Below are 13,809 nucleotides of genomic sequence, written 5' to 3' on the forward strand. Positions count from 1 at the left end.
TTCCAGCAGCGAGGTGTGGGGGCACTGAGGGGCCAGACCCCACTGCACTGAGCCTGGCCAGGAGCCAGATGACTCCAGGCAGCAGTACCCCAGGTGTGCTGCAGCAGGTGAGGGTGGAGGGAGCATGGAGGTGGCAGCAGCCACCTTGGCCAGGTGCTGCCAAGAGCCCTCAGGCAGAGCACAGAGGTTTGCCCAGGGAGGAGCCTGGATTTGGCTGCCTTGGTGTTCAGAGCTCCCTTGTTAGGCACCATGGGGGTGAGGGAGGATCTGGGCATCTCCAGCTCCTGATGCTGCCCAACCCAGGAGGCTCCCAGTGAAGGAAGCAGAGCCTCCCAAGACAGAGCAGGCCCAGACCTGGGGTGCACACATGGATACTGCTTGCAACTCACTTCTTCTGCTCTCCCAGCTGGTGGTGTAGGGCAGGCATGAGCCTGTTTCCAGGGGTCTGTGAGACCTGCAGAGGACCCTGCAGGGCAAGGTCTGGGGTCCCTGTGGGTGGCCACATCGCTGCAGTCAGCCATTTCCATGTGGTTTTGCCACAGAGCGGTGGCTTTTGCTTGCTAAGATGTCTCAGCCTGGAGAAGACAGAAGGCTCTGCTGCAGGCTCCTCCTGGCCTGCCAAGCTGCAGGGTGAGGATGATGATGATGATCACCAGCACGAGGCTGGTGAGACACTGGCACAGATTGCCCAGGGAGGTGGTGGAAGCCTCCTGCCTGTTTGCAGCCAGGCTGAAGGTGGCTGTGAGCAACCTGCTGTGGTGTGAGGTGTCCCTGCCCATGGCAGGGGCTTGGAGCTGGCTGAGCCTTGAGGTCCCTTCCAGCCCTGACAACTCTGTGATTCTATGATGAAGGTCTCCCTGACCCATCTCCCAGGCTGGTTGAGCTCTCTCCCAGGCAGTCTCTAGCAGGAGGAACATTTGCACAGGGGCTTTGTGTCCTCCCATGGCCAGCCCTGACTGTCTGGAGCTCCGTCAGAGCCCTTCCAGGGGCCTGGCAGCTGGCAGAGCAGTGCCTGTTGTGCAGGCAGGGGTGCTGGGGGTGAGGGAGGATGGCTTGGGCCGGGGCTTTACATGGAGCAGCTCTGCTGTCACCCTGCTGGCCGGCTGTGCGCCGTGGGGCTGCTGGGAGCAGCTCTAGAGGTGAGATGGGGAGGGCAGGAAGGCTCTGGGCAGGCTGCTGCCGGCGGCTGGGCTCTCCGCGGGGGCCAGCGCCTCCCTGTCGCTGCGGCAGGGACAGCGCTCCGGGCAGCCTCGCTCCTTGCCCCTGCTGCCCCCCCGCTGCTGGCAGGGCACCAGTGTCATGGAGGGGAAGCTGTAGCCGTGGGGGGCTGGCTGCACCCCCAGGGCCTTGGGCGTCTCGAAGATGTGGTCGAGGTCGGAGAAGCTGACCAGGGCCTGGGTGGAATCGAAGGAGCTCCTCTCCAGCTCCTCGGCCCCGCGGGGCTGGCGGCAGCTCTCCTTGTCCTGGCTCCTCTGCCTCAGCAGGCGGAGGTCGTCGCGGAAGTGGGGGTTGAAGAGCAGGTAGAGCAAGGGGTTCAGGCAGGAGGGCAGGGGCAGGACCACCAGGAGGATGGACTTGATGACCTCCGGGGTGACAAGAAAGAGGTTGAGCATGGAGGAGAAGGTGAGGAAGGCCACTGGGCAGTAGAGGAAGCAGTTGGTGAAGATCAGCCAGGCCACGTGCTTGACCATGGCGCAGTCCCAGACGGCGCCGAAGTCTCCCCGCAGCAGGCTGCAGTAGAGCCGGATGTAGGTGGCTGTGATGGTCAGGAAGCAGAGCATGTTGGTCATCACCAGCGCCGCGGCGAAGCCCAGCGGGGCAGGTTTGCCGCCCGGGAGGGGGTAGGGGAGGCAGAGGGGGGAGGCTCCGTACTCCCCGACGGAGAAGAGAGGCAGGACGGCAGCCAGGGAGGACAGCAGCAGGCAGCAGAAGGCAGCGGCCTTGACCCTGCCCAGGGAGGGCGACTTGCCGTAGCCCCGCACGCAGGAGGCGGAGAGGCTGCACTGCGCCGCGGCCAGGGTCAGCAGGAAGGTGGCGGCCTGGGAGGCCCAGAGGGACAGGAAGCCGGTGGCCCTGCAGCCCGCGCCGCGCTCCCAGCGGGCGCCGTGCCTGGCGAACTGCCCGTAGGTGAGGGCGTCCAGCAGGGCCAGCACGCCGCAGGCGACGCCGGTCAGCAGGTTGGCCCCGGCCAGGGAGCCGATGAGGAACTTCAGCGGGGAGAGGTAGCCGGGGGAGGCGAAGACGGCCAGGATCAGCAGCCCGTTGCAGAGCACCGACACCAGCGCGATGGCCCAGACCCCCAGGCGGACGAGCCAGCTCTCGAAGAGGTGCTCGCAGGGCTTGAAGGGACCTGCGGGAGAGCAAGCCCCGGGGTCAGAGCCAGGGGGCAGCAGTTCACTCCTGTGGTGCTGCTCTGGCCTCCGGCCCCGGCCGGCCCCTGGCCCCGGCCGGCCTCTGGCGTGCTGAGGGCTGCAGAGGAGCTCCCGGTGCTCTCTGCCCTCTTCTGCAGCGCTGCCCCGAGCTCCTGTGCCTGTGCTGCTGTCCCCCACGCTGGGGTGCCTTGGGCATCCTCTCAGACCTTGCCCAGGGCAGAAATGAGATGCAGGGAGAGGTCGAATGTGGCAAATGTCAAACTTGGCAGAGCTCCTAAAATGTGAGAAGCTCAGGGCCTGGCATTGCCACCCCATGGCTGTGTGCATGGTGGAGCCCCTTTCCTCTCGTGTCCCACCCTCCCTGTGCTGCCTGCTGGGGCAGTCTGAGCTCCAGGCAGGCCTCAGCCCCAAGGAGCTCCACACCCACTGCCCCTCCTGCTGGCAGCCTGGCATTTGGGCCACCCTGCATTAGCTGCTCCTGCTCATGTACCCCTGGAGTCGGTGGGGTGGAGGTGTGTGGGAGACAGCTGAGTGCTGCACCCTGCTCTGACACTGCCACTTTCTGCCCTGAGCCACACCTTGGCTAAGAGATCTCTTATTTTTCTGCATCCCCTCCTCACCAAGGGGATGACCTAGGTGAGAGGAAGTGTTAGAGCAGGAGAGAGAGACAGCAGGCAGGGAGGAGGAGGTGGAGGGAGCTGGGATGGCAGGAACCATGGAAGGGTTTGGTTTGGAAGGGTCTTTAAAGCTCATCCAGTTCCAACCCCCTGCCGTGGGCAGGGACACCTCCCACCAGCAGAGGTGGCTCAGGGAGAGGACAAAAGGGCAAGGAGAATGTGGGAGAATGTCAGGGGGCAGAATGGTAGGAGATGGACAAGGAGTGAGTGAGGGAAGGTCGTGGAGGGGTAAACCAGTGGCTGGTGGCAGGTGCTGCCTGCCAAAGGAGAGGAAGAGAGGGGTGACAAAGGACACAGCTGGGCCTGGAGGCATTGGGGTGTCACAGTGAGGGGCTGGAGGTGGGAGCTCAGCAAGACTAGAGGCTGGACAGGCCAAGTGTTCACCTGCTGTGGAGGACAAAAGAAAGTGGAGGAAACGCAGAAATCTTGAGCAGCTCAGAGCAGGTGGAGGCCTTGGGCTGACTTCCCCAGGAGCCAGCACCTCTGTACCCAGGCAGCAGGACATGGCCCTGCAGCAAGCTCAGAGGAGCACACCAGGTGTGAGCTGTGCTCCTGCCAGCATCCCACAGATGCCTGGACAGAGCCAGCCCCCTCCAGCCTCCAGCTGTGCTGGTGCAGGACAGCACTGAACTGAGAGTGAGGACAAAAGCAGAGGGCAGCTCCCTCCTGCCCAGCCAGCTGCTACCTGCTGGCATAGTTCTGGTGCAAGCAAGGAGGAAGGGGCTGGGTGCAGTGCAGCTGCTCCCTTCCTCCCCTTCTCAGCAAACAGAGGAAAGTGCCCCTGCAGTCTGCAGTGCCCCAGGTACGAGCAGGAGATCCAGGACAAGATCTCAACCTGCAGCATTCTGGGCTGGCCTGAGGCTTGCAAGGGAACAGGAGCTCCTTGGGACCCAGAGCCTGGCTGCAGGCAGGGTGCTGGATGGAGGAGTTTGTGCCTGATGCCTGGGACCCCTGGGCAAGGCTACCATGACCTTGTCCTCTCCTCATGAGGGAGAGGGAAGCTCCTCACTTGTCCCCAGCTTGGCCAGAGCTCCTCAGGCTTCTGGGGGGGGCACTGCAGGAGGAGTTGTGGGACCCTGAAAGGATCCCAGCGTGTTCCAGGCCTTTCCCTGGCTGCTCACCGGGGCTTGGCGTGCACTGAACTGTAGGCTGCAGCTTCGACTCCTCGAGCTCCAGCTGGAGGTCTTCTGCATCTGGGTCATCTGGGAAGAAAAGGAGAAATGCTGCTCAGAGGGGCAGCAGCAGGGCCAGAAACATTCATCCCTGCCTGTCCTCAGCACAGACCTACCCAGCCACTCCCCAGCCCTCCAGCTCAAAGGAGCTGCTGCTGTGCAGTGCGTCCCTGCAGTGGCTGCTGCAGGGGGAGAAGGTTCTGCACAGCCTGGGGGCTCCCTGTGGCCAAGCCCTCTGCTGGCAGGCTGCTGGCAGGAGCCCCAGAGCCCAGCGCTGCAGACCTCTGCTCCCAGCACGAAGAAACCCTGCAGCCAACAAAGCCTTCAGATGCAGCTCCTCAGTGCCCTGTGTGGCAGGCCCTGTCCAGCGTCAGTTCATCAGCAGGGGCTGTGGAGCTTCGTTCAGGGAGCCACAGCCTCTCCTTGCAGCACAGATTCTGCCCCAGCAGCCACCAGCAGCAGCTCCGAAGCAGAAAGGCAGCGAGCCCAACGGTTCCTGCTTTGGTTTGTGCCAGGGCTGTGCTGCCCTGGGTTTAGCTCTGGAGGTTCCCAGGCCTGCATTTCCCTGGAGGCAGAGTGGCTGCCTGTGCCTGCAGAGTTTGGGCCCCTGGGGTTAGAATAGAATAGAATAGAATAGAATAGAATAGAATAGAATAGAATAGAATAGACCAGGTTGGAAGAGACCTTCAAGATCAGGGAGTCCAACCTATCATCCAACACCACCCAACCAACTAACCCATGGCACCAAGCACCCCATCAAGTCTCCTCCTGAACACCTCCAGGGATGGTGACTCCACCACCTCCCTGGGCAGCACATCCCCAGGGCCAATCTCTTTCTGTGTAAAAATTCCTCCTAACCTCCAGCCTGAACCTCCCCTGGCACAACTTGAGACTGTGTCCTCTTGTTCTGGTGCTGGCTGCCTGGGAGAAGAGACCAACCCCCACCTCCCTACAACCTCCCTTCAGGGAGTTGTAGACAGCAAGAAGGTCTCCCTGTGTCTCCTCCTCTCCAGGCTAAGCAACCCCAGCTCCCTCAGCCTCTCCTCCCAGGGCTGTGCTCCAGACCCCTCCCCAGCTTCGTTGCCCTTCTCTGGACACCTTCAAGTCTCTCAACCTCCTTCCTAACCTGAGGGGCCCAGAGCTGGGCACAGGACTCAAGGTGTGGCCTAACCAGTGCAGTGTCCAGGGGCACAATGACCTCCCTGCTCCTGCTGGCCACACTGTTCCTGCTGCAGGCCAGGATGCCCTTGGCCCTCCTGGCTGCCTGGGCACACTGCAGGCTCATGTTCAGCCTCCCATCAACCAGCACCCCCAGGTGCCTCTCAGCCAGGCTGCTCTCTGCCGCTCTGGCCCCAGCCTGTAGCTCTCCTGGGGTTGCTGTGGCCAATGTGCAGCCCCTGGCACTTGGATGTGTTCAGTCTCCTGCCCTTGGCCTCTGCCCCTCTGCCCAGCCTGTCCAGGTCCCTCTGCAGAGCCTCTCTGCCCTCCAGCAGATCAGCTCCTGCCCCCTGCAGCCAGCCTGCACTGCTCTGAGCCCAGCCTGAGCTTGCTGGCCCAGCACCTCCCTGGTGCTGCCAGCTGCACCCTGAGGCAGGCTTGGGGCAGGCAGAGGCTTCCTGGCTGAAGGAAAAGCTGCTGGGAGAGAATGGGGCTGAGCCCTCAGCTGTTTTCAATGGCCTGTGGGTGCAGGTCATCACCAGGGAGAATGGCATCCTCTGAGCCTCCCCAGGACGTGCCTGCCTGCTCTGCTCCCTCTTCTTCTTCTCACACTGCTGCTGACTCACAGCACTGGCACACAGTGAGGACAGCAGCTGTGCCATCCCCACCCATGGCACCAGCACAGCCTTCTGCTCCCAGTGGAGACCTTTGGTGGGAGGAAGAGGGCAGGACGTGATTTTTCTGCTCCTCACAGCCAGGCAGCTGGAGCTGACCTGTGGCTGTGGGCTGAGCTCTCCCATGGAGGAGGCCAACTGCTGGCACCTGGCAGCTCCCACCCTGGCCAGGGAGGTGGGCTCCACATGCTGTGGATTCAGCTGCCTGATCAGCTTAGAAATGGAGCATCTGAGGAGCTCTGCCCCTGCCCCTGTCTGGAAATCCAGCTGGGATGGTTTGGTTAAGGATGATGACAAACAATGTGCCATCTTTAGGGCCTCCTGACAGGCATTGTGGCTTTCTGGCCTTCAGGGAGCTTTGGGAAGGGAAAAAAAAAGCCATTTAGAAAATCTGTCTGTAGAAGAGTTGAAATATTGCTGCTGCTCTGGAGTCTGGCAAGAAAGCACTCACAGTGGGATGGAAAAACATCTCCTTGCATTTTATAGCCTTATAAATCTCCTGTGTCTTTCCCATCCCCAGCACAGGGGCTGTGGTGTGCAGCCACAGCGCTCAGGGCAGAGCCTCCTGCTCCCAGTGTGCCCTGCTACCCACCCCATGGCCATGCCCAAGTGCCAGCTGCCATCCCCTGCTTTTCAGAGGGCCAGAAGGCAGAGGCTGGCTCCAGGCACAGGTTAAACCTCTGCAACTCTGTGGGGCTCAGGGCAGAAAATGGATCTCTGCTGGAAACCAGAGCAGCTCCCAGCCTGGGCACTGGAGGGAGGAAGCAAGGCTGCTGTGTCCTGGCAGGGCAGGATGCACTGCTTTTGAGCTGAGCCTTGCTAAGCTGCCTCCACTTCTGAGGCCTTGTGGGGCCCCATCTCATTCAGAGACTGCCCTCCAAAGGCATCACAGCAGCTTTCCTGCTGGAGCTGCTGCTGTTCTGGGAGCCTGTGGGGGCAGGAGATGTGCTTTGCACATTGCTCTGCTGCCCTTGTGCAGCACACTCCAGGGAGGGCTGTGCAGAAGTGCAGTGTGGAGCACAGAGTAAATTGCCCCTGGCACAGAAGGCAGAGCTGTGGAGCCCCTTCTGCCCTGCACAGGCTGAGCTGATGCTCCCCAGCCCTGTCCTTTGGCTCAGCCAAGCCCTGCTCCTTGCTGCAGCACCAGAGCATCAGCACCAAGGCAGCACACACAGCTCTGGCTCCAGCCTGCTGCATGACCCAGACCTGAGCTCATGCTCTTGGTCCTGATTAAGCTCAGGATCCATCCCCTGGCTGCTGCAGCACCAGGGGCTGATGCTCTGCATCTGATGCTCTACATTGGTCACAGCAACCCCAGGCAGGGCTACAGGCTGGGGCCAGAGCGGCTGAGAGCAGCCAGGCAGATTGGCACCTGGGGGTGCTGGTTGATGGGAGGCTGAACATGAGCCTGCAGTGTGCCCAGGCAGCCAGGAGGGCCAAGGGCATCCTGGCCTGCAGCAGGAACAGTGTGGCCAGCAGCAGCAGGGAGCTCATCCTGCCCTGTGCTCAGCACTGCTGAGGCCACAGCTGGAGTCCTGTGGCCAGCTCTGGGCTCCTCAGGTCAGGAAAGAGGTTGAGCTGCTGGAAGGTGTCCAGAGAAGGGCAACAGAGCTGGGGAGGGGTCTGGGGCACAGCCCTGGGAGGAGAGGCTGAGGGAGCTGGGGTTGGATCCTGCAGAAGAGGAGGCTCAGGGGAGACCTTCTTGCTCTCTGCAACTCCCTGAAGGGAGGTTGGAGCCAGGCAGAGGTTGGTCTCTTCTCCCAGGCAGCCAGCACCAGAACAAGAGGACACAGTCTCAAGCTGTGCCAGGGGAGGTTCAGGCTGGAGGTTAGAAGGGAGTTTTACAGAGAGAGAGAGATTGGCCATGGGGATGTGCTGCCTGGGGAGGTGGTGGAGTCCCCATCCCTGGAGGTGTTCAGGAGGAACTTGATGGGGTGCTTGGTGCCAGGGGTTAGTTGGTTGGGTGGTGTTGGATGATAGGTTGGACTCCCTGATCTTGAAGGTCTCTTCCAACCTGGTCTATTCTATTCTATTCTATTCTATTCTATTCTATTCTATTCTATTCTATTCTATTCTATCCTATTCTATTCTATTCTATTCTCTGCCAGGGGCTCTCTGCTGTCCCCTGTGACCTCAGCCACCTTGCAGAGCTGTGGCAGCCTCCCCCTCTGGGCAGCAAGACCAAAGGAGCAGACCATGGCCACGCTGCTGAGGGCTGCTGGAGCTTTGTGCCAGCTTGTGGAGCTGTGCCACCCAGCTTGCCCCAGTGCAGTGACAGAAGCCCCTTCTCCCTGCTGCCCACCCAAGCTGGAGGGGATCAGCCTCCTGCTGTGACTCTCCTGCAGACACAGGGTCATGTCCTGGCTCACAGCTCCTGCCCAGGAGCTGCTCCCCATCCAGCCCTCTCTACTTACAGTGGCTGTCAGCATGGCCTGGGAACAGCTCCGTGGTCCTCTTGTGGGCATCCTCCTCCTCAGGGCTCAGCTCTGCTGCCTCCCACTGGCTGGAGACCTTGAAGAGGCTGCTGCAGCTGCCATAGGCACAGCACTGGTAGGCATAAGGTACTTCCAGCACCCTAGAAAGGGGGAAGCAGAAGGCTGGGGGTGAGCCACCTCTGTGGGGTGGCTCTGCCCCTCTATGGCTCTGCCCCTTTTGCTTCACTGCCATGCAGGACTGCCTTGGGTTTGAGGAGCTGGCAGAGGCTTTTTACCCCTTCCCAAAGCAGCAAACACTCCACACAGGCCTGGAAAGAATGGAAATGCAAAAGGCACAAACCCACAGTCCAGCTCAATAAGCCAAAGCTTTCCACAGCCTTCCCCCAAGCCAGGCCAAAGCCCCAGGCCTCCAAATCCGCCCCCCTCCCTGCCTCCCCCCCCCCTCCCTGCCTCCCCCCCCCCCCCCCCCCGCCTCCCCACCCCCTCCCTGCCTCCCCCCCCCTCCCTGCCTCCCCTCCACCTCCCTGCCTCCCCCCCCGCTCCCTGCCTCCCCCCCACCTCCCTGCCTCCCCCCCACCTCCCTGCCTCCCCCCCCACCTCCCTGCCTCCCCCCCCCCCTCCCTGCCTCCCCCCCCCCTCCCTGCCTCCCCACCCCCCTCCCTGCCTCCCCCCCACTGCAAGCTGAACAGCACAGCTAAAATGAGCCCTGCCAAGGCCAAGGCAGGCAGCAGACCTGCCCCACATCGAGGTAACAGCACTGAGAAGGGAGCAGAGAGAGGGCAAAGGGCTGAGAGCCTGAGCTGCTCCTTTGTACAGGAGAGATGCAGGCATTAGGGGAGTGGAATAACACAGCCCACACCTTCCAGTGTCCAGCCCTGGGCCTCCCTCACCCCTGGACTCTCTGGTTAAGGCATCCCAGCTTCTTAAACACACAACAGTGACCAAAGGCATCAGGGGATGATTACCCTGGAGCAGGACTTTGTTCAAGTGGAGGACTCCATGTAGGACAGAGAGTGGACCTGAGGCACCCTGTGGTGTCTCTGCCCTGTCTCTCATTTAGTGCTTAAGACATTGACTCTCAAGGGGAAGCTGTCAGTCACCAGGTGTGGAAGCTGCACTGAAGTTCCTGGATACTTCCCAACTCCTTTACCTCAGTGCTGTGATTCCTGAGCTCTGGCCAGGCTGAGAGCTGGCTGGAGGGGAACCTCATGAAGTTAATTTAGGACAAGGGCAGAGTCCTGCATCTCGGGAGGAACAGCACCAGGCACCAGTGCAGGCTAGGGGTTGTCCTGCTGGAGAGCAGCTCCAAGGAGAAAGACCTTGGAGTCCTGGTGGACAGCAAGTGCTGCATGGGACAGCAACGTGCCCTTGTGGCCCAGAGAGCCAACAGCATCTGGGGTTCATTGAGAAGAGTGTGGCCAGCAGGCAAGGGAGGTTCTCCTCCCCCTCTGCTCTGCCCTGGTGAGACCACAGCTGGAATGCTGTGTCCAGGTCTGGGCTCCCCAGTTGAAGAGAGACAGAGACCTGCTGGAGAGAGTCCAACAGAGGCCATGAGGATGACTGGGGGACTGGAACATCTCTGCTGTGATGAAAGGCTGAGAGCCCTGGGGCTGTTGAGTCTGGAGAAGAGAAGGCTGAGAGGAGATCTGATCAGTGACTGTATCTGAGGGGTGGGGGTCAGGATGGAGGTGCCAGGCTCCTTGTGGTGGTGCCCAGCAATAGGACAAGGAACAGCAGGTACAAGCTGGAGCCCAGGAGGTTCCACCTCAACATGAGGAGAAGCTTCTTTGGTGTGAGGCTGCTGGAGGCCTGGAGCAGGCTGCCCAGAGAGGTTGTGGAGTCTCCTTGTGTGGAGACTTCCAAGCCCCACCTGGATGTGTTCCTGTGTGAGCTGCCCTGGGTGCCCCTGCTCTGGCAGGGGCTGGGACTGGATGATCTCTGGAGGTCCTTTCCAACCCCTAACCTTCTGTGATTGTGCCTGGTCTGACTGAGCCTCTTCTCCTTGCCCTCTGGCCATGCATCATGCCCACAGCAAGTCACTTTTTAGCCCCAGGTCCTTTTTTGCTCCACATCCTTTCTTCTGCTGAAGGTGAGGAGCTCCCCAAGGGCTTGAGCACAGGCAGGGTCCCCCTTGCTTGCTGCTGGAGGTCAGAGAGGCACCTCCAGCATCCAGGTTGCTGGGCATGGCTCACCCCAGCTCAGGCAGGGAAGGCTCAGGTCTCTCCTGTGCAGCAGGTTACTTTAATCAGGCTGATTTCTACTTGAAAGCAGCACTGCCAGGGCTGGCAGCTGAGAGGAGGTTGATCAAACAGCAGCTGAACAGCATCTGGCTGAGACTGCAGCAGCTGCATCGCCCTCAGCCAGTAAGCTGCTGCTGCTCTGCTGGGAGTCAGGGGCTGCTGGTGCAGGCAAAGGAGCTGCAGGCTTTCCAGAGAGGGAAGGTCTCCTGGCAGGATCAGAGTGCTGTAACTCTAGAGTCTACAAATATGCTTTTGGTTTAGGTACCCAAACCTCCCTGGCCAGGCCCTGGCAGGCTCTGGGAGCTCTGTATACAAAGCTGCTTCCTGTGGCAAGCTCCAAATCAAACCTTGTTACTGAGAGGTGGTAGGGAGGGACAGACCCTCCCAGGATGGCTGAGAGCTGTTCTCAGATCATTGATTCCTCCAGAGGTGTGCCCAAGAGTAAGGCTCAGGGCACAACCCCAACACTGAGGAGCTGTTGATGTCACTGAGCCGCTGCTGCAGGCTCAGGCTCTGGTACAAATCCAAGCCAGCTCCACAAATGTCTGTCAGTGGAAGGAGTTCAGAGGAGGAATGCCCTGGAAGTGCTGAACTTGGCCTGCTCTGCACAAGGGGCTGCCCTCCTGGGGGTGGAAAGACCTCCAAAAGCTTCTGGGGTGCCAGGCGGCAGATCCCAGCTGTGGTGAGCCAGAAAGAGCAGAAGAGGAAGGTCTGCAGGCACCACTGCTGAGGCAGACTGAAGGCAGAGCTCACTCTGCACTGGAGCTGAGCTGTGAACCCAGTGCTGGTGCCCTGGCCTGGGAGCCCAGCACTGGGTGCCTGAGTTTGAGCAGCTCCAGCTCTGGGAGCCTGCACATCAGCCAAAGCTTCCTTGGCTGCAGGGGGACGACCTGGGAGACCCAAGCAGAAGATGGCTTCACCTGAGGGGAGTGTGAGGCACCTGAGGTGCCATGCTGGAGAGCCACCAGAAGGAAGGGTCAGGAGAGGCAGAGGCTGCACTGCAGCACTGTGCTGCTGGCAACCTCCTGCAGCCTCCCCTTGCTCCCTCTGACCCCTCCAGGCTCCTCATTAATCCACAGCAGACAAGACACGGCCACACAAACAGAGTTTCCTGGAGGCAAGCTGGATGTCATTAGCTGGGCCTGGCTGCTGGGAATGTTTTCCATTGAGGGGAGCCCTGAGCTGGGCCTGCTCCATGCCTTCCACTTGTGTGTGTCTGGGCTGGGGGGCTGGGCCCAGCAGAGCAGCACCCCTGCCCCTGCAAGGCTGTGCAAGGTGAGAGGTGGCAGCAGCACAGGAGGCTTCCTCAGCCTCTCGGCCTGGGAGGCTGGAGGGGAGCATGGGGAGCAGGAGGCTGATTGCTGCAAGCAAACCCAGGCAGTGCTGAGCAGCCAGAGCCAGCACCAGCAGTACCTCATCCTGGGGAAGCTCTCCTTGGTGAAGGGCTCAGAGAGGGCTGGGTTGCCTTGGAGCTTCAGGTGGGTCAGTCCCCCCAGACCATCCAGAGGCAGCGTCACCAGCTGGTTATCAGTCAGGTCCCTGAGGAAGGGGAAGCAGAGGAGACCACGGTCAGGGCTTTGCTGCTGGTGGCAGAGGCTGGAAGAGCTTTCCTGTCTGCCTTGACTGCTCCCTCAGATGCAAGGCTGGCCCAGGGCCTCTGAGACAAAGAGGTTGGGTCTGCAGTCCCTGAGGAGAGTGAGGGCTGGGGGTAATGCCCACGCTGCAAGCCCTGGCTGGTGTCTGTCTGCCCCACATGTCTCCTCCCAGCCACAACAGCTCAGGTGTGACTGCAGCTCTCAAGAGCCTTGGTGAGGGGGCTGAGGACTCCAGAGCCAGCAAAGATGGTCTGCAGTGACTCCTGCTGCAGTGGTCCTGCATCTGAGCTGCCCTGGAGGCATCTAAGGCAGGCATGAAAGCTCTGGGAAGTGAAGGGTTAAGTGTTCAGGGTGAGAGCATCTTGAAGATCCTTCTGCACCTTCATCATCCCTTTAATATTGATAGGGAACCTTGGGCTCAGTGCTGAGCCAGGCACCTTCTGGCAGCTGCATGCCAGCTGTGCCGGCAGCTGCATGCCAGCTGTGCCAGCAGCTGGGCAGTCAGCCTGAGGTGCCCAGGTGCCTGCAGCCCATGGCCCTCTGTGCCAGAGCAGCACTGCGACTTACAGCTTGGTGAGGGAGCTCAGGGTCACAAAGGCTTCAGGGTGAATGACCTGGATGGAGTTCCAGCTGAGGTCTCTGCAAGGCAAGGAGATGCCAGTAAGAGAGAGGCAGGGCAGGGCAGTGAAGGTGCTGGCAGGGGGCTCAGTGTGAGCAGATGTGGGCTCTGGACCCCCTGCTCAGCAGCAAGCTCTGTCTCATGGCAGCTCCCTGGAGACAAATCTGTTGGGGCCTCTCTGTGTGGTTTCTAACCTGATCTAGCTGAGGAAGTCCCTGCTGGCTGCAGGGGTTGGATGACCTCTGGAGGTCCCTTCCATCCCAGCCCCTTCTGTGATTTTGCCTTGCAGCAGCTCCTGCACTGAGGCCAAAGGCAAAGCTTCCTTTTTGGGTTCATTTCTGTGCATTTGGGGATTTGATGCTAACCATCAGTGCAGCAAAGAGGCTGTGCCAGAGAGCCCCTGGGGTGGTCACAGTGGTCACAAGCAGGAGCAGACAGCACTGGGGCTGTGTGGAAGGAGAACCAAGGTCCCCTTGGAGTGCCTCCTGTGCTGTGCAGGTGGCATTGAGGAGGCTTCTCCATGAGCTCAGCCTCCAGCTGAGCCCTCTGGCTCAGCTCCCTCTGCCACCAGCAGTGTTCCAGGAGGCAGTTTCTGTGCCCAGGCTGCCTGCAGAGCAGTGCCCTGCCTGTGTTCATCTCTCCAGCTCTGAGGGGAGCCAGCAGTGTCTGCCCTGATGTGTGTCCCACTGCAGCATGCCCAGGGGCAGGGGCTGCAGCTTGCACTCTCAGCTGCAGGTTTGCATGGCTGCAGCAGGGCAGCAGCACTCACAGCTGCCTGTGCCTGGGCTGGGCAGGGGCAGACCTGGTGCACAGCACACTCCTGGGAGCTGGAGGAGTGGTGGCCTCCCAGATGGCATTTGCCCTGTG

General features: G+C 60.9%; 1 protein-coding gene across 1 annotated transcript in view; it reads right to left on the bottom strand.

The window, feature by feature from the left end:
* Nucleotides 1–1,133: 1,133 nt before the first annotated feature.
* The window catches only part of LGR6 (leucine rich repeat containing G protein-coupled receptor 6), a 223,372-nt gene continuing 210,696 nt past the window's right edge, over nucleotides 1,134–13,809 (bottom strand). The window contains exons 14-18 of the mRNA XM_054176315.1: nucleotides 12,891–12,962; nucleotides 12,142–12,267; nucleotides 8,468–8,628; nucleotides 4,171–4,251; nucleotides 1,134–2,350 (exon numbers count right to left, since the gene is read on the bottom strand). Coding sequence (XP_054032290.1) covers nucleotides 1,134–2,350; nucleotides 4,171–4,251; nucleotides 8,468–8,628; nucleotides 12,142–12,267; nucleotides 12,891–12,962 — 1,657 coding nt within the window. The remainder of the gene's footprint in view (nucleotides 2,351–4,170; nucleotides 4,252–8,467; nucleotides 8,629–12,141; nucleotides 12,268–12,890; nucleotides 12,963–13,809) is intronic.

This window comes from Dryobates pubescens, chromosome 35 (assembly GCF_014839835.1).
Source record: "Dryobates pubescens isolate bDryPub1 chromosome 35, bDryPub1.pri, whole genome shotgun sequence".
Taxonomy (NCBI): Eukaryota; Metazoa; Chordata; class Aves; order Piciformes; family Picidae; genus Dryobates; species Dryobates pubescens.